Raw genomic sequence first — 20,671 nt, 5'->3', positions numbered from 1 at the left:
TAGTCGATCGAAATTATAATTGTATAATATTCACTACATCTTATATTACAGATACAAATCAATATTTGTAATAGAGTTTAATATGTAATATTTTTCTGCCCATAAGCATTTATTGTAATTATAATAAAACATGTATGTGATACTCATATTTTAATGAGCTTTTGAAAAGCAATGAAAACTTTTCAACAAGTGTCAAGTAATATATAATATAAAGGTGATTAATAATTTGGCCACTCTTTGACTAATCACGGTTAGCGATAGTTTCAAATTAAACTCCGGAGTATACACCTATGAAGGTGTCATCCGGTTCAAAATGCATTAACTCGAACATGTATACTCTTATCGATCCATTATAATCGCACAATATATGCCAAAATAGATTTAATTACAACTCGGCCAGTAGATGAAATTATTTCAAACACCCTATCTCATCGTACAATAATATGTAAATTAAATTCGGTGATTTATTTTAACTAAGTAATTTGCTTTTAATATTGATTGTAAATACGTACAATATGATAATTTAAACAACACCTTCTCTATATATTTATAATATTTTTTTCTCAAAAAATAATGCATAGGAATTAATATATGTTATAAAATAATATGAATTAATAATATATATTTTAATTATTCAGGTATTGATGGAATGCTAGGAGAGTTTACAATGCTTCAACTGTATCACGTAGCTTTGACCGCCGGAAAGGCTCACAAGGATCATAAGCATCACCACGTACACCACTTTGCGCACGACGGATCCCCCCTGCCTTTGAGTATTCCACCTCCCCCACCTCCCCAGTCGATCGCAGGACCGGGAAACTCTGTTTTTGTCGGAGGACAATTAACGCCAATGCTCGAGTTGAATTTAGGAAACCGCCCTCAAAATATTCCGGCCCAACTTTCAAACGGACTGCAAATTAATCAGCAGTTTGTAAACGGACAGTTCGGTCCTGGAAGGATAATATCGGAGCAGCTGTTTAACTCCAGAGGACCGGTCGCCCAACAGCCTCAACAATTTGGAGGTTCTCTTGGACAATTTGGACAATTATCAAATCCGGGCAACGTGCAATTCTACGACGGACCTTTCGGAGATAGGTTCAGGAGGAGCGATGAAGTGTTGCGCAATAAGAGAGACAATCCTGAAAAGGATCTTGAAGTAATTCGTGAGTATTGAAATATTTTGAAATGATTCAAATTTATTTTAATTTTAAGTATAGAAAATTTTTAGTAGTAAAAGTTGCTACTAAAAATATTTAGCAAAAGAAAATGTTTGTTTAATAAAATATCAGGTATTATATTTCTATCGATAAATTGATTTTTTGAGTTAATTGAGGCTTTTTTTATTAACAATTAATTTCAAATCTATAATATAACATTGCACTGAGGTAATTAAAAAAATAAAAGTAAAGATTCTTCTAAATAAATTTAATCGCAAACATTGAAAGCTAATCACACGATTTTTCTTATTGCATTAGGATGCAATTGTAGTTACTTTTAGATGCACCAAATAGGAATTTAATTTATAGGCTGTTTTTTAGAAACACTTAAATTATAATCCAATCATAAAGTATATGCCTTAAAAATGCAATTATATATTAAAATTATAAAATAATAAAAGTACAGATTCTTCTAAATAAATTTAATCTAAAACATTGAGTTATTTAAATGATTTTTTTATTTGCATTTAGATGCACTTATGTTAAATATATTTTTTTCTATCACGTTTTTTTTGACTTCCACCTTTCACAATATATTCTAAAGTGCTTAAAAGTTCAACTACGTTGTAAGCGGACTGTTACACTGTTTTATCGTGTACTCTATAGTAATACAGTCATATGTATGGATATGGCACCATTTAAGCTAGTATATTTTACAGTTTATTGATATATTTTAGTTTAGTTAAATATAATAAAATATATAAGTGCTGTTAAAAATATAATAATGAACATATTTATAAACTTAAAGATATAATAGATATATTTTAATTAGTTACTTATATCAATAATTGTTAGGTCTATGTAAAATTTGTATCAATTTATCCGCGTAATTTTCTATGATTTAATCATGTATAAATGCACAACTAATATATCATATTCTATTGAGATTTAAAATAAATATTAAATAATGTTGTGTTTTTTTTAGCACAAGCGAAAAAACAATCAAAGAGGGGATTGGTCGCTTTGTCTGATGGTTCAATAGTCGACGATTCTCTTTTGGGTGGAGAAACCTTTGAACAGTCGCTATTGAATGGTCTGGCTGGCCTAGGAGAAAACATTCCAGTGCAGAATATTCAAAAGGAAAAGGTATGTTAATATGGCAATATTAATAATGTAGTATAAAAACCCTTTCCAGTAATTCTATTAGTGGAGACGTGCCTTTGAAACGATTAAAAGTGTATAAAAAATAATCTACACCAGTTTTACACCGGCATGCTTCATTTTCAAAATGTAAAAATAAAAATCAAAGAGCGCTATGAATATGCATCGGGTCAGTGCATAAAAGAGGATTAAAATTACATTCCAAAATATAAAATGTAACCATATTTTCTTCTGTGTTTTCTCTAAGCATCGGAAAAATTAAGTAATATGACACTGAATAATTAAAATACAATACAGTGAATAATATACTACATTGCATTTAATACACTGGCATTATGAGCAACTAATATTTATTTTTAATGCGCAAAATTTAAGGGCTCATTATTAATATCACTTACAATTGTTAATTAAAAGTTAAAAATAATAAATTATAATCGACAATCGGACAGGAAAGATTTTCATAATTTTAAATTCAGATATGAATTATGATAATATCATCAATTAATTTGATGAAATGAAAGTCTTTTGTATAAATAAGACGCAAAAATACATTATCAATTCATTAATTTCAGGTCGATGAACGGGAGCCTGCCGAAGCTGAGGTGAGAGCCGTAATGGACCTCTGCAATGGATGTGCTCCAGAACCTTTCCAAAAAGCGTTAGTTTTAAGTTGGAGACATTCTCCAAAGAATCTGTTCAACGGAGCATACTACTACCCGTCAGTCCCAGTGTGCAAATCATTTTAGAAATATAGAACAAAACATGAACAACTCACATTACTTTTAATATAGAACTTGTAATGATTAATTTTATTTTTTACCGAGAGTCAATCTTGAAATATTGTTGATTATTAATAATAACATGTGTGTCTCTGTCTATTCATTTTATCGGTTTATTATTGTACTACATATGTAATTTACGCATTTATTTATTAACGACATTGTAATGTTACTGTAATTTTAGAATAATAAAAATATTAAAAAAATATTTTTACCTTGCTTTTGTGAATATGTTGATGATGATAGTCGGAATCAAACTCTGGCTCGCTGAAGTAGCTTTGATCCTGGGGAATTAAAAAAACAGACGTTCATTATTATTTATTCATTGAGGTATATATTCCGATGAACATATTGGGTGCATCACCTAGATCGACTTTTAATAAATACATGAGAAAAAAATATATTTTTAAACAAGGGCATATATTCTAGTCCATGGAAGATCGTTATATCGGCACAAAGCAAAAGTATCGGCGAGAAAAATATATAATGATTTCGATGAAATCATAATTTAACTATACGGCAGGTAATAATTGTTTCATCGAAGTAGATAAGAAAAATAGCAATGCAACATATTGCTACAAACATAATTGTGCCATATGCATTTTTCTCATCAAATAATTAAATTTATTAAAATATGCAACGTTAGAAGCAATACATTTTTTGCTGTAAAATAAGAGCTTTAAAGTTTTATATTCAATTTATTATTATTTAATTTTTATAACAAATCTAACCACTATGATTTACATTATGATGGCCATGAATCTACAATACATCAACTCAGACATATTCATACACATATTATATCATAAAAGATTCGCAAAAAATGTTAAATTATACTATTAAATAGATTATAAAGGACGGAATAGCGTAGTACGTAACGTCTCAGACTAGTAACTCTGAGGTTACGGATTCAAGCCCCGGCAGCGGCACTCGAATTTTGATTAAACAAATGGCGTCCAGATGGAATAGAATACTTTTGTGATTTTTTTAAATGTTTATATAGTATTAAAAATAAATTAATAAATAACAAATATTATAATGACAAAGAAAGGCCGAAGTCACAACAATTAAATTTTTTTTTAATTCAGATGAACAATTAAAAACAACAAATTCCTTGTATAGCTCTCAGAATTACAGTTAAAACTATATGTTAAAATATTTTAATATTCAATATGTTTAGTTACAGCTACAGAAAATTCGTGACCATGGCTGGAGCATCACAGCCGAAATATAAAAAAAAAGTAAATGAGAATCGCATAATATTAATACTCGCGAATCTCTAAAATCCATATATTATTATTAATATATGTATATATTATATTATACATACATACGTACTATATAATGAGAGTAAAACCTCTCGAGAGCTCTGTTTATATGATTTACCATTAAAAGTGTAATGGAAAATGTTTATATGTATATTAAAACGTAGATTAAATTTTCAAGTTTTGTAAAGAGGGATTCGTTACTCTATTAGCCCTAGCTTTATATGCCGACGGAAAAACAGACTCAATTATAAAAGCAAATAGAACCCTATATACATCGCTAATTAGAATGCTCATCACTTATCGAGTCTGAGTCTGGTGTAGTATTATATATTACACGGGTAATTTATCAGACTAAGTATAACTACCTGAATTTCTAATTAAAATAAATATAATTTAACTCCATCATATCCTATGTATTGTAAATGAGTTCTGTCATAAGCAAACTTATGTACACGCCAACATACAAAGCCGATTCTCTCCTGGCGAAGCATGAGAATTAAAATACCATACCATAAATAAATATAAAAAAGCAAAATTTGTCCAAACGAATTTTACGGGATGACATATCCAATTAAACCAACCGTCAAAATCTAAACGATATACGTAACGCCCGCATGTCCTGAAGTACACCTTCGCGTAGTCAAAGGCAAAAAATAAATTTCCATAATATATGAATGTCATTGTAATGCAGTCGCATTTTTTGCGCTCTCTAAAAGCAATTTGCCTATTCAATAGATGGTGCCAGTTGCATACGTCTATTTTACTAAATTGACAAGATAATGGATTATTTGAAGTTAAAACGACCAGTTATTCGGTTGAAATCTTAAATTAAATCGAGTCACAACCTAGTCCAGAAAGTTATTTTCATTTTATACCATTGAATGTTTTGTATTGGTATGTATGAAATATAATGCGACATTTATATCATATGCAGTAGACTATACACATTTTAATGAGAGAATGAATATTCAATTGCTTCGTTTGTCATGAAAATGAATAGATACATGTATCAATTAGTGATTGACCCGAGTCCGGTCGGGAATGCTAATGTCGAGTCCCAGGATTCGTAATATGTTTAAATAGTGTGAATAATTTAATTTCGCAAATATAGAATATATCAGAAAAAAAGAAAATGTAAATAAATTAAAAATACTTTTTGGATGCGCTCCGGAACATTAAATCACATACGCAAAATTCTTTAAAATGAATATTTTGGCTAATTAATTTTAAGCAAATTGATTAAACATAACTGTTTTTGCTAAAATAAAATTGGTTCGTTGGTTTGATATAACCAATGATTTCCTCTGTCGCAGTAACATATTTATTAGTGTGTTTTTTCGAGAAATTTATCAATTATGAGTAAGTAATTATTTACATTTATACTATAATTGTGTATTATACAGTTTTATTTTATTTTCAAACTAAATACACCCATACCTCGCTATACGGCCGCTCTTTATACGGCCTTTCGCTATAACGGCCCTCTTCAATTAAGGCACGTTTTCGATTACCGGCCTAAAATGTTTCGCTATAACGGCAAAAAAACTTTTTTTCGATGTCGATTTTAAAAAAAATTTAAAAATAGATTTAATTTGCATAATTTTAAAATGAAAGGTGAAGCAGCTAGCGCCGATGAGGCTGCATCTAAGGAATATCCCAACATTATAAAGGGAATTATTGAAAGAGGTGGTTATAAACCTGAACAAGTGTTTAACGTAGACGAAACAGGGCTTTATTGGAAGCGAATGCCTGATTGCACGTACATTTCAAAAACCGAAAAATCTGCGCCTGGTTATAAGGTGTCTAAAGAACGATTAACTTTGCTATTTGGTGCAAATGCCGCGGGTGATTTTAAGCTAAAACCACTTTTAATATATTTGTCCGAAAATCAATTACCCGTCATATGGAGATCCAACAAAAAAGCTTGGATGACTAAAGCTACTTTTGAGGATTAGTTCAAAAATCACTTTTGTACAGAAGTGAAAAAATATTTGCGAGACAATAACTTAAGCGACAAGTCTTTGCTAATTTTGGATAATGCACCAGGGCATCCTACTAATTTATCCGAACTATCTGAAGATGTCATGATTGAGTACTTTCCGAAAAATACAACAGCTCTGATCCAATTAATGGATCAGGGTGCAATAGCCACTTTTAAGGCATATTACCTGCGCCGAACTTTCCGACAACTTATAAAGGAAACCGATGGTAAATCTTCAATTAAAACATTTTGGAAAAACTATAACATCAAGGATGCTGTTGACAGCATCAGTGAATCACGGAAGGAATTAAAATTAACAACAATGAACCATGTTTGGAAAAAATATGGTCAGAATGTGTAAAAAGTACTGATGCAGAAGTTAACTGCTTTCCTGAAATTAGGCAAAACATTTTGGATCTAGCACATGATCTCGGCTTTGAAGGTTTGAACGAACGTGATGTGCTTGATCTACTTGAAGCTAATAGGGAACCCCTTTCATATAAGGAACTCATTCAGTTGCAAGCAGAACCGGCATTTGATGAAGAGACAGAGTATGTTGTATTCAAACAGCTAACAGCAAAAAAATTGTCAAAAGCTTTTTCCTATTTCGAACAACGAATAAACATCTTCCTTGAAAACGATCCTGACGTTCGAACGTAGCGCTAAAGTTTCTCGAGGAATTAACAGCCATTAGCTGTTATTAATCACTGAAGAACGAAAGAGACAAAAAGGCAAGACGAACAACGTTGGACAATTTTTTTAAGCCAGGCCCATCCTTACCAGCGAAAAATGAGAACGACAGTGATCTGTAGGTTACCATTTCTTCATCGTATTCAGATTAAAGCCATTTTAAAAAAATTATGTATGTATTCATACACATATTTTATGTAACATGAAGTTGTTTCATTTTTGTTTATGGATTATTGTTGGTTTTTGGAGTCTGTTATTATTTTATGTACAAATGTATGTATTTTTGATTTAAATGAAATAAAAAGATAAAATGCATTTTAAATGATAAACCATGTTACATATTTAACAAATTTGGAACCGATCCCATTGAATTTGGATGAATTTGTATCAGAATAATTGATTCGTTATACGGCTTTTCGCTTAGCGGCCAAGTTTCGTGGAACGTATCTAGGCCGTAAAGCGAGGTATGGGTGTATTGAAAATCAGCATTTTACAACACGCGACAATAAAAAAACGGCATAATGTAAATTTGTCTAGGGAAAATTTCGTGTAAAGAAGACATTTAGATAAATATCAAAAAAATAGTGTTACCAAAAAAAATGTAGAGAAGTTGAAAAATATAGTTCACAAATCTCCATTGTCCAAATTCTTACTAAGAAAATCACTCAATCACAGCCGCCGAAGATGGAATCTGGATTAATATTATTGCAAAAAGTACATTATAAGCGAATCTATATTTAATATAGGTTATATTTTACCAAAAAATCCATCAGGCACAATGCTAATTAAACAGTGTTATAAAGAAAAAAACAAGTGAAATTATTTAATTGAAAAAATAAAAGAACCATAAATTTGAATTATCTTAACTTTGAATGAATGGACGATATAAGAAATTGAAGTTATTTAAAAATAATTTTACATGGTGAGGAAAATCAAATTTTCAACCTTGGTTTGGTATTAGTAATAGGAAACGCGACGCCATAGAAACAAAAAATATGGTTGAAAATCGCTTGACAGAATTTGATACAATATTAACGACGACGTTATGACCTCAAAAATGTTAAAAATTGGAGGCAAAAGCTCAGTATAAAATATTTTATGTCGGAATCATGATATAGGTACATTACTCATAAAATGTATAAAAAATATGAGCTCGCTGATTCTGACATATAATATAAAAATGATGATGAGCTTTTCAGGTCTATTCAATATTAAGATTTATTATACATATGTACATTGTAATTAAAAAAATATTTTTTTATTGATAAATGTTTCAATAAGTTACAAAAAAATTATTGAAAATAAAATAATATGAGTCAATTTAATAACTGTGATATTTTTTACTTTATAAGAAACGACGTAGGTGTATGAAAAATATATTTGCGCATGCAAATATTTTCAGAAAAGTTTGTAATGCAACCGTAAATAGTTGTAAACGCATTCATATCACGTAGTAAATGAACTTTACTTTATAAATTTTAAAAACAATATGCTTCTGAAAAACAAGAAATATAATTCTGACCGTAGTTTAACAACGGTGAAAATGTTTTAAAATGAGATAATACTATTGCAATGTATATATAGTTTTTATTTATTTACTTAAGAGTAGAAATTTCTTAATATTTTTTTTTTAATAAATAAGCATTGTTCTAATTTTACTTATGTAAATGATAATTTGTCACTACAGAAATTAATTTATTATATGCTTATTGTCTCCAAACGTCTCTAATGCAGCAGTATTACAAAAAGCATTAAGGTCAAGTCGATTAATATGCAAGTTAATCTACCTATTTTAATTTTTATATTATTTATTTATTATTACTAAAAGTATTTTATTCTGCATTAATGATTCTTAAACTCTATATTGTAATTTATTAGTACAAGGTGTACCAATATCTTTGAGCCATTAAAGCGTACTACAAAAAATACTAATATATCGTAACCACTCAATGGTTATTTTGCCGCCGGTTCATAATAATAAGATACGCATTAATAACTATGATTAAAATTGCCTCCAGGTAATAAAAATAAATGTAGTACTGATCGCTTGATTAGATGTGATTTTTTAGGGTGAAATTTAAAGAGCAGTACTACATTAGCCCCATAAGCAATATTGCTTAGAATTCAAAAACAAATAACGAGAATTCCCGCGAAACTTTTGCGCCGTATATTAAGAAATATGCGCCCTAGATAAGAAAAATGTCTGAGCAGAGACGTGGGCCACCTTCAGGACTACGTCTTTAAAACTATGCGCTTATATAATGTATTACATTACATAGGAAATAAAATTTGTACAAAAGTTTTAACATTATATAATATAACATTGAATGCGTATCGCGTTTCATTTTGTAGAATTGTGTGGAATTGTATACAATATTTCGCAAAAACAAAGATAGTTATTGCGTACTAAGGATTCTGTTCGATTGTTTTAAATCGAGATTTCCTGAAAAATCGTAAGAAAATACTCATCATGTATTTATCAATTTCCTTGAAATTCGAGATAGCATTTTGTTTTTAATTATTACGTATACATCAAACCTTACTTTGCTAATTGCATGTTTTAATTATATTTAAAAAAATGTGATTCTTACAAAATTAAGTTTTAATACATACATAGTAATGTATAAATATATATGATTAAGAATTCACTAAGACCACATAAGCTTTTGAATAAAAACTTGATTATGCGTTAACATATTTGCGATAATAATAAAGAGCGTAATGAAAAAAAATGTTTCAGAGATAATTTATGATTTTAATTTACCAGACATGTTATAGAATTATTGAATTTCACAATAAAGTCTGAAATTCAACGATTCTGATAATTCATAAAATTTAAGGGCTTGAATTGATATTGATATTGGTTACAAATGATTGGAAGCTAATATTGATATTCTGAGTAATAATGTCAAAGTTTTCATTCCAGTGGATTCCATTCCATTACAGCATTTATATAAATATTAAAGCACACATTAATTAAATAATAAAATAATACATTCCTTGCCTCTCTTAAATCATGCATAAGGTAATTTTTCACCTTTGTTAAATCTGGAATTTGAATCAGAACGATTGAATTTGCATTTGAATAATTTGCCAATTGAAACGAAAGATAATCTTTAAAGAAATTTATTAATAAGAACAAACATTGTTAAGCTGTCATCTGAAGGTTAAATAATTATAAGGGTTTCAATCAAAATTTTGATCGTTCTTGATTGATAAGAATTTGAACATGATATTTTTTTACGGTCACATTTACATATGCATGCTGTTTTGTTTTTAATAGTATTATTTCTCCTTCAATTTTAGCACCATCTGGATATTTTACGAAAACAATAAAATTTAAAATATCAGTTCGAAATTAATATTACTTGCAATAAATAAATTTAAATTAATGACTTATTTACTTTCAAGATCATTGCAATGCTCTGGGATCTCACGCATATACAAACAATCGGAAGCATGCAACGTATAATTGATCACGAGATTCTCCAAATTAAATCCATATACTTGTAACGATTGACCTTGTGATTTGATTATTGTTATTGCAAAATCAAGTTTAATTAGAAATTGGCATCGTTTGAATATCTGTTGATCAATATGCTATCGTTTGAATTGCATTTTTATGCAACGAATCAATTATCACAATTAATATGCATTATTTCATAAAATATACTTTCAACATCTAAAACTTAATTTATTATGGGTTACAAAGTAATGTGTAAAATATAACGGCGGTGAGCAACTAAAATTTAGTTTATGGGTTATTAAAAATATATGACGTCAAAATTATCGGAAGCGTTTTGAGCCCGACAACATTATAAAAACAACAGCGTTACTAATAAGAACAAACTGTCAAATTTTCAGCGAATTCGGTTCAGTAATTTTTGAGTTTGGCGTACATACACATACGAAATAAACGATGTATTGATTATGCGGATGATAACACAAGCGGATCTTAATTACCTTTTTTTATTATTGATAGTGGTATTGTTATCTTAATATATTCAAAAGGATCGTAATAAAATAAAATAGTACTGACATGTAACAATAAACCTTGCCTAAATGCCATATTTTCATTTCTACATAGTTTTACGTTACTTTTATGATATTGTATTTATTTTTTATGCCAATATACATTTAATATTTTAAGTTAAATATCATAAATTTTAAGAATTAATAATTTAGAAAGATTTCAAGCTGGTTTTGTGTGGTTACGTCCAAATCAACTGAAACAGATTTTATAAGAATACGGTAAGAATCATATGTGAGGGGTAATTAGTACAAAAGTAGGGATTATATTGATGAGAATACTACTCGACAGCTCAAGGGATTGTCGGATTGCCACTAATTACATATAATTGAACGAAAAAATAAACGCATTAAGAAAAAATGGGTTTACGCCTTTTAAGAAACACAATATTTTAGGTAATAATAAAAGGTTATCAAAGTTTCAGCGACTAATACTATAATTTGCATAATTATTTATTATTTAAATACCTAATAATTCGATGAAACTATTAATTTTATTATTATAGATGTTGCTTATTAATAAACTAATTATACTTTATTTTAAAAAAACTATCAAAAGTAAATTTAATAAATGTAGTTTAAAACTGAAATAGGTCATTTAGGCAAGACGATATAAAAAAGTTGTTTGAGAGTTACGCAAGGAATTAATTTTATTATATATGTCACTACTTTTATGTTCTTAAAAGATCTTTTTAAACGAACTTGAATAAAAATTACGTTTTTAATAATGTAAAAAGTAATTAAAACGAGCTCGAGATTTCACAGCCGTATTTTTCACAAAATTAAAATAGGAATTCATTGGATTTAATATAAGTTAGTTAATGCTACATTGATACCAAATGCAATATAGCAATTGTTTGCCACTCGTATATTAAATGCTAACATTAACTTTTTTTATTAAAAATTTTTTTTTTGTCTAGAACAGGGCTAAGTAAACCCTTATAAGCACACTAAACACATGATTAAAGCATTAGATTTCTTCAGAAATTTTGAGGTCAATTAACCTTTGCTCCAGATGAACGAATTGTTTTATGATGAATATTTTGAAAAACTGAAGAAATTGTGTTTTAATATTATATATAAATATTTATATAATATTATTAAATATTTTTTGTTGGTAAAATAACACATATTTTCACAGAATTTCTTGAATATAAATATGGAAGGATATTCGGCTTACGAAGCGATTCCTTCAGAACAAATAATGAGCCCTTCAAATGTTTCACTCTCGATCGATTATTCGACAATTTATTCAGAAGCTTTAGTTTTGAAGACAAACAAGATGTTATTAAGAATATAAGGCATACTCCGAATAATTCATAAAAAAATTATACTCGTCACTTCAAGACGTTATAATTCGTCAAAATGGCTAACTGCGTGTAAAAAAAATCATTTAATTAGTTTCAATTTAATTAATCGTACCATCACCAGTTAATTTAAGCATACCATTTATTTATAGTATATTATAGGTGAATTAAATTTGTAATTGCCCTTTTATATAAAAAATGCTTGTTTCAATATATTTTCAAGAAAGAACAGACGATTTCAGATTCTCTCGACCTGCAGAAGGATCTCAATTCTTTGTAAAAATGGGCTTTCAGTGTGAAGAAATGTCACACAATTTAATTTTCAAGGTCGTTGATGACGGCAAATTATTCCTACCATCTAGATAGATATATTCTAGACAGGTCTTCTTTTACTAAATATTTAGATGTGACTTTCGAAGAACGTTGGAATTTTAGAGTTCGCTCGGTTTTATCTTAAAAAAATGTGCGCTAATTCAGGAATTCTTTGGTATTGCGCACTTTTGATGATGCTCTAGTCCGTAGCGTACTAGAAACTACCTATACTCTTTGGATTCCAGGCGTAATGAGTCAATGTAATGAATTGAAACTGGAAAAATTACAGCGTAAATACCTGCAACATTTATACTTGAAGGAATACGGGTATCATCCGTTTTTGTTTCTCAGTGCTTTTATACTGAGAGCGCTGGGATACTTTTCTTTGTCACTTCCGGAAATTGCACAAAGGCATCGAACCCTTAGGTGCTGGAGCAGCTCTTAATGTGGACTCCGAAAGGTGCTTATATTTCTCGGTCGCGTCCACTGTTCTTGCCTGTAAAGTCTAGAAACGAAGCAATTGCCAACTCTTCTCTGGCAAAGGCCAGTGCATTTTCTTGTGCACATATGGGGTTTTGGTTCAATTCGTGTGGGACAATACACACCTGTTCAGGTGATTTGTGTCTGATCTTTTATCTTGTTTTCGTGTTTCTACTTATATTTATTTATTTATTTATTAAAATTATAACCATCGTGACCTGACAGGCAAACCTAATGCGTCACGATAGTCAAAAGTACTAATACATCATAATACATACAAATATAAACAAGACAAAACAACAGACACAAATCACCTCAATAGGTGTGCATTGTCCCATACGAACTGAACCAAAACTCCATATTACTATGGACAGAATTGAGCAGATAAATAGCCTTGGCCAGAGAAGAGTTGGCAAGTGCTCCAGTTCTACACTTAACAGGCAAGAATAGTGGACGCGACCGAGAACTATAACCACCTTCAAGAGCCCACATTTGAAGCTGCTCGAGCACTGAAGGATTGTCTACGATGCCCTTGAGCAATTTCCAGAAGTGTTTAATTACATAAACACTTTTGCGAGTCGACGAAGAAACGTAACCCAGGGCTCCCAAAATAAAAGCACTGGGAAACAAAAACGGATAATACCCGTATTCCTTCAAGTATAAATATCGAAGAAATTTACGTTGTACTTTTTCCAGCTTCAATTCATTACATTGATTCATTACGCCTGGGATCCAAATGATGGAGCTAGTTTCTAGTATGCTGCGGACTAGAGTATCATAAAGAGTGCGCAATACTAAAGTATTCCTGAAGTAACGCGCATTTCTCAAGATAAAACCGAGCATTTTTAAGGATTTGCTATGAGTCTCTGCAATGTGCTGGCTAAATTTCCAACGTTCTTCGAAAGTCACTCCTAAATCCTTAGTTGAAGAAAACCTTTCCAGAAAATATCCGCCTAGATGGTATGAATATTTTGCCGGCGTTAACGACCTTAAAAATGAAATTGTGTGACATTTCTTTACACTGAAAGGCAATTGGTTATAGCAAGCCCATTTCCATATAGAGTTGAGATCCTCCTGTAGGTCGAGGGAATCAGAAATCGAATGCATTTTCTTGTAAATTTTCAAGTCATCTGCATATAATACAAAATCTGAATGCTCTATTGCTGTTTCTATGTCATTAATGAACAATAAAAACAACAATGGACTCAAATTGGATCCTTGAGTTACTCCAGTAGGGGTCTTATATCGTTCTGAAAAGGAGTTATTATACTTGACGAATTGATATCTATTGGTCAAGTAATTTGAGAATAGATTTATGAGATCTTCAGAAAACCCGAAATTAGATAACTTTTTTACAAGTAAAGCATGGTTAACTTTATCAAATGCACTTGTACACCAGAGTCCAATGATTTTGAAACATAGTTAGACAAAACCATTAGATTAGTGACAGTGGATCGAGATTTACGGAAACCATGTTGTTGGTCGAGAAGCATACACCTGCAATGATTAAAAATGTATTTATGCAAAACAATTTCAAATAATTTTGCAGGTGATGAGATCAAAGCTATTGGCCTGTAATTGTCAATCTGAGATTTGGGACCCTTTTTATGAATTGGAGTGACCTTTGAACATTTCCACAATTCTGGAAAACAAGAGGATCTCAAAATTAAATTAAATATAAATTTTAGAGGCTGTAAAATACCAGACTTGCATCCTTTCAGAATGTAGTCTGGAATAAAATCTGGTCCCGAGGTAAAAATGGGCTTTAGTCTGCTAAATCCATATTACATATCAACCAAACTAAAGGTTTTGATTGATAACAAAGATGACCATGAACGATGAGTCTCATCGTAATTAGAATTAAACTATGTATATGTGTGTTTAAAATTATAATATATTTTAGACTTTTAGAAATCGTAGCGCATTAGGTTGAACTGTCAGGTCACAATGGTCATAATTATAATAAAGAAATATCTAGATTTTTTTTAATACTATATTTACTTTAGGGGCAGATAATTTGTTTGAGTGCTTTAGGCCTCTAAATGTCTTAATCTGACCCTGGTCCGGAATAATCAGTGTCCGAAAATTTCCCGTCTGCAATATTTGTGACCGGAATAATCCTCTGGAAAAATCACTGAGCCAAAAGAAACATGTAAAACTGCGTATTTACCGTAACATATTTACTGAGCTCTCGAGCGTAATATGTCACACATATATTGTCTAACCTAGTTTATAAAATCGATATTTTTTTGTTTTTTAATTACTCACATCCCATCACCGCGTGGCATTTTTTTAAAGTACATTTATTAATCCCTAATTTATTTTAAAGTCTTATCAATAATATTTCTTCCTAAAATAATTGATCTGTCATAAGCCAGTAGTAAAATCAATTTATCGCGTACCAATCATACTGTTTAAAACTAGGCCAGTTCCTGGCCTATTTTTACGCGATAAATTGATTTCACTACTTAGAATACGAAAAAAAAACATCACTATAAAATTGCATTTTAAATGAGATTTTAAAACGTTTACTAGTAAAAAAGTGTTGTTCAAATCGTAAATATGTCGCGGTATTCAATATTTAAATATCTATAATTGACTGACCTGATCCCAACTCGGAGGTCCCGATCCCGGCGGTCCAGACGGTGGCATACCCACAGCCCCTCCCAGCGATCCCGGAAAAGCTCCGCCGCTAACGTCAGCAGATTCGAATAAACGAAGGACGGAGCGATCGCGTATATCGCGCAGATGAGACCTAAACGTAGCAAAATTTATAACGATACATGAAAAATCCGTACAAAATGACATACGCCAAAAGAGCATTGTTGTAAAGCAGCTAGTAGTACCTCATAATCTGACCGTTTTTCTTGTAATAACTGAAAAATAAATCAATAGTTAAGTGCTAAATTCGTAATCGCCTTTTTCCTCTCAATCCGCGTGAGATTAACCCTGCGTTGGTCGTAATACAAACGTTAGATACGCTACCATACATTATAATTATTTATTTATCTATACATCTACCGCTTCAGTATTATATATTATATATAAACCCAGGGCTTTTTTGTCATGTAACGCGGTGGAACGGAGCTCCAACACCTTTTTTACGGTATTTTATTTTTTAAAAGCGATTGACAATCTGGGTAACATTTTATTTCTTTACATACGTACATATGACGTCATTATATTTATTTATTTATATTTAAGTATAAAAGTAAAAGCTTAAGTTTAAAAATGAAAGAAAATTTTAGTTACTTCTCAATCGCTATTCGCACTAAAAAAAAGAGAAACGACGACAGAAAATATAGAAATATTGATATAATAAGAAGCTTCGGATGCAAAATATGGAATGATAAGAATTTAATTTACATTTTTTTTACAATAATACAATTTTCAATAAGTGAGAATCAAATCAAAAACATCTAAACCAAATTTTGACCAATAGGAGAGCGCAAAAAACAATTATCGCTTCTCAGAAGTCAAAAATTCACGTCAAAAGCAATAAAATCGTGCCGTCGTCGTCGCAGTGGGAACGCTCGTTACCGAGCGTTCCCACTGCGCCGGCGCCGACACGATTTTATTACTTTTGACGTGAATTTTTGACTTCTGAGAAGTGATAATTGTTTTTGCGCCCTCCTATTGACCAAAATTCGATTTGAATACACTTTGGTCAATAATTTTTTAAATAAATAAATCACTCATATATTTTTTTATGCGGTTCGTGGCATAGAAAAATATGCTTTAAATTTAATTTAAATGATATTTAAACATATTTTTTTAGTAAAACGCTTGACAAAAAGTAAGTTCTGGCACCTTTTTGTTTAAAAAAGTCCTATATAAGTAAAATATTTAACTTATTTTAAGTACATTTAATAAACAAAAAAGTAGATGAATATCTTTATATTCTGGATGATATCTAGTATTATTTTTATAAATTGTCCACTCACATGTCACGAGTCTATGATGTACGCAGTTAGTAGTTAATTGTTATTTAGAAAAACAAAGCCTGAATAATGGCTTTTATTTCAAAAATCTATTTTTATAATATGTGTCCTTAAAGTTTTAAATTAATCAGACTTAATAAACGCGCGATAAATATTAAAATTACTTATTGATATGCAAAATTTTTAGTTTTAAATTACTTATTAGTTATTCTTCTAAAAGGTTTTAATTTTTGTATTGGAATAGTACGGCAAAATTCATTCATTCTCTTTTAGTTAATAAATATTTGATGTTTTAGCATGCTACATATTATATACTTGAGTTTTTAGAGACATTAAATATATAATCATTATAATATATAATACAATAAAACTGCAATTGAACAAATTTAAAGCAAAGTGAACCAATTAATTTTACTCAAATTTTATAAAAATCAAATCAATAATATATAAGCAAGATAACAAAAAAATAGTAATCCCGAAATAAATATGTTTTTTTAATAAAACTTCGATTCTTAATTTTTATTATATTGATTAAAAATATAATTTCCTTCTCAAGACATAATTATCTCCAACTTCTAGATCAATCTTTTAATTACATTTGCACAGGATATTGCAGGCTTTGATTCAAAATATTTTGATATCCTCCTTTTCATATCGTCTGCATTTTTTTCCATCTAGGAAGTGTTGCATCGATCGAAATAAATGACATAAGAATTATTTGACAAGATCCTAGATCTTATCAAGAGTAAATTTTGCCACAAATGCACATTTTCGTGTTTTAGAACCATACGACTTATATTGACAAGTGCAGGCAGTTTTTTTATTACTTCATACAAACTATGCATTTTTAAAATAAATTATTAAACTTTTTTGTATACTCTCAATGATGTAAGGTAGTAAAAATTAATAATATTTAGGTGTTACGACAAAAAATAATTCTATTTTTTATATTTATTTACCTAAAAAAATAGAAGATAAATCAAGTGTGATATAAAATAAAACACCCGTCAACACATTTTAATTAGATTAACTTGTACCTATTATTAATTATTATTCTATAAAAAAAAAATTCTTAAAAAAAAACATATTTTGCGCAAACTTTTGCAATACGTTTTTCAATAAAATATAATTATTGCGACTTATTTCCCGCTAATATTTACCGCCTATGTTAAGTGAAGCATATTCTGTGAAATATTAATGTAAAAAGATTTCTGAATGGAGATGAAAAAGCACAAATAGAAAGAATTTTATGTATGCAATACATGCTTTTGTTTTCACTTCACCAGCCATCCCTATCATACAAAATGAGACATTTAGAACTCCATAATACATCCCTGATGTAAATCAAATCTATTTATTGTATGTTGACACGTTGCGCATATCGTTCAAAAATATCGAACATGTCAAATTATTTGTTCTTAAAAATGCGTCGAAATATCGGTCGGTGGGATTTTTGCATTGGTAAAATGGAACCAAAAAAAATAGTTCTACCGATATTTCATTTCGTAATACTGATAGTACCAAAGGTCAATACTGGTATCGGTATTGCAATATTGCAAACCCTAAGTACACTATACTTAATTTAATCATTGAATTGCTTCAAAATATAAGGGATTTTTGGTATAAAAAAAAACAATATGCGTATATCTCGTCTCATTTCGATCATCGAAGGGTTAAAAACGTGACTTTGAGCGATTGGAGTATTTTTTGTTGTCAAAATAAAAAAATATAATAATTGAAAAAAAATACGGTCGTAGGTATGATCTCGACTCTCCCGGGACTAACCTCAGGTCCTCTAGCTCGTAAAACATGTCCTTGGATGAATCATGGATGTAGATCTTGACCAGCGGACTGTCCAGATACTCCATAGTAAGTTGCTTGGGGAAGCTCCTAACGAAAAGGGCCTTCACAGTATCGATGGATGTTATCTCGTTGGGCAGCAGGGCCCTCTTCGTCTCGCTTCGGTACTGGAGGAATACCAAACCTGAAAAAAAATACAAACAATCTTATGTGACCACGTTAAACCGTTACTTTCGAATCTATGTATGTCTGCTGAAAAAACAAATTTAGATTAAATGGTCCCTTAAGACTAGAACCTAAAATAGTTCTGTCCTCGTCAATCACTTAGTTATTTTTATATAAACGATTATTACCATATTTGAAACACATTAAAAAAATACATTTAAGAGTTTCTGATGTATAACCAGTGTTTTTAACATGTATATCTGATGCACATAATTTACCTTCTAGTCGTATCGACCAATGTTAAAAAATATAGTAATGAATAATAAAAAAAAATACTTTTAATAACTAAAATTTCGAAGGAATTTTTTAGACCCTATTATTTTCCCGAATTATTTTTATGCGATTCTGAATATATATTAGATTTTGGAAAGTTTTGGAAAGCATACCTAATTTTTCAACATAAGCTGTGTTTTTTTAATCTTGTGGAACGCATCTACCGCATAAAAAGAAACTCACAGTGAACTTAAAATATAGTTTGGTATTTTTTTCTTAACAAAGATTTATGGCATGTTTACTCAGACTCTCTGTATTATTTTTTTTACTGTTGCAATTAAAAACATCATAATAAAATAAATACAAATTTTATTTCGATCGTTTTAATAACCATTCCGATGTTATTTTACTAAAGTTATTGAAGACGAACTACTAATGGTTTATTAGATAAGATTTGCAATATTCGAGAACTTATAGGCACAACTTGCTTTGACGCATTTAATGAGTAAGGATATACAATATAAGAGTTCATGAGAATACAAAAATATTTCTATCGTGTCAATAAGGATTTTGAAAGCTTTGCTCGTTAATTAAGTCGTTGCTGGAGACTTTGCAAACGTGAAGTCGTTTCAGATTATTTTCCAGTTCACGAGTTTAAAGAGCAATTTTATCTTGGAATTGCGATAAAAATAAATTACAATCTGCATTTCCATTTAATTTTATTAGGTTAACTGGAATCGACTGTACATTAATTTTCTCCACGATCACGTTTTTTAAAATTTCCTTTAAATGAAATAGTTATTTTCTATTTGTCGCGCACCTATTTATTGAATAAGCTGAAGGGCATGAAGTCAAATAATATATTATATAGAAATTAAAATTATAAGACTGTACCACAGTCTGACGTTAGTGTCTTGGTGGACATTACAAACCTCAGTATTTATGATACAATTATTAACCCAAATGCAAAGCCTATTTTATCTTTAAGCTAGAACACACAGTAACGAAAATACTGGGCTTATAAAAATATATTTTGGCGTCCCTTATGAGTCATTAGAAATAATTACTAGCTTAAAAAAAACAGCATCATAGTAAAAAAATACTTTAATAAATATGGATATGAAAAACGACATTAAATAATTTATTGCTTCAAATTGATTAACATGTAGAGAATAATTATAGAAAAAGATAGATAATATATAACGTAGTTAAAGTATTACACATTTTAATTTTTAACTCATAAAAAACGCAAAGACTTATGGTACAACTTGATTAGGGCATCCAAATACCTGTCCGAATTTATTACCCGGTTTTCGGATATTTTTTTA

At 29.9% G+C, this 20,671-nt stretch overlaps 2 protein-coding genes across 27 annotated transcripts in view; one reads left to right on the top strand and one right to left on the bottom strand.

Moving 5' to 3' along the window:
- The window catches only part of b6 (pentraxin-related protein b6), a 31,392-nt gene extending 28,086 nt beyond the window's left edge, over positions 1 to 3,306 (top strand). Inside the window, exons 7-9 of the mRNA XM_088187323.1 lie at positions 639 to 1,163; positions 2,143 to 2,303; positions 2,891 to 3,306. Coding sequence (XP_088043449.1) covers positions 639 to 1,163; positions 2,143 to 2,303; positions 2,891 to 3,064 — 860 coding nt within the window. The 3' untranslated portion in view covers positions 3,065 to 3,306. The remainder of the gene's footprint in view (positions 1 to 638; positions 1,164 to 2,142; positions 2,304 to 2,890) is intronic.
- Positions 1 to 20,671, bottom strand: part of LOC148234084 (coiled-coil domain-containing protein AGAP005037) — a 278,647-nt gene that overhangs the window by 95,558 nt on the left and 162,418 nt on the right. For 10 of the 26 annotated variants that reach the window (XR_015809854.1, XM_088187297.1, XM_088187301.1 and 7 more), the window contains 4 exons: positions 18,891 to 19,089; positions 16,011 to 16,040; positions 15,769 to 15,919; positions 3,313 to 3,381 (listed from right to left, as the gene is read on the bottom strand). Coding sequence is in view for 24 of the 26 variants with exons in the window: in XM_088187297.1 (XP_088043423.1) it covers positions 3,313 to 3,381; positions 15,769 to 15,919; positions 16,011 to 16,040; positions 18,891 to 19,089 (449 nt within the window). In the remaining 2 variants the exon portion in view is untranslated. Of the gene's footprint in view, positions 1 to 3,312; positions 3,382 to 15,768; positions 15,920 to 16,010; positions 16,041 to 18,890; positions 19,111 to 20,671 lie in introns of all 26 variants that reach the window. The other 16 variants (XR_015809853.1, XM_088187296.1, XM_088187300.1 and 13 more) reach the window with 3 other exon arrangements.

Source organism: Plectrocnemia conspersa, unplaced genomic scaffold (assembly GCF_051122295.1).
Source record: "Plectrocnemia conspersa isolate PC_06_02 unplaced genomic scaffold, ASM5112229v1 ptg000006l, whole genome shotgun sequence".
NCBI classification, from domain to species: Eukaryota; Metazoa; Arthropoda; class Insecta; order Trichoptera; family Polycentropodidae; genus Plectrocnemia; species Plectrocnemia conspersa.
This window is presented reverse-complemented; position numbering and strand designations above follow the sequence as displayed.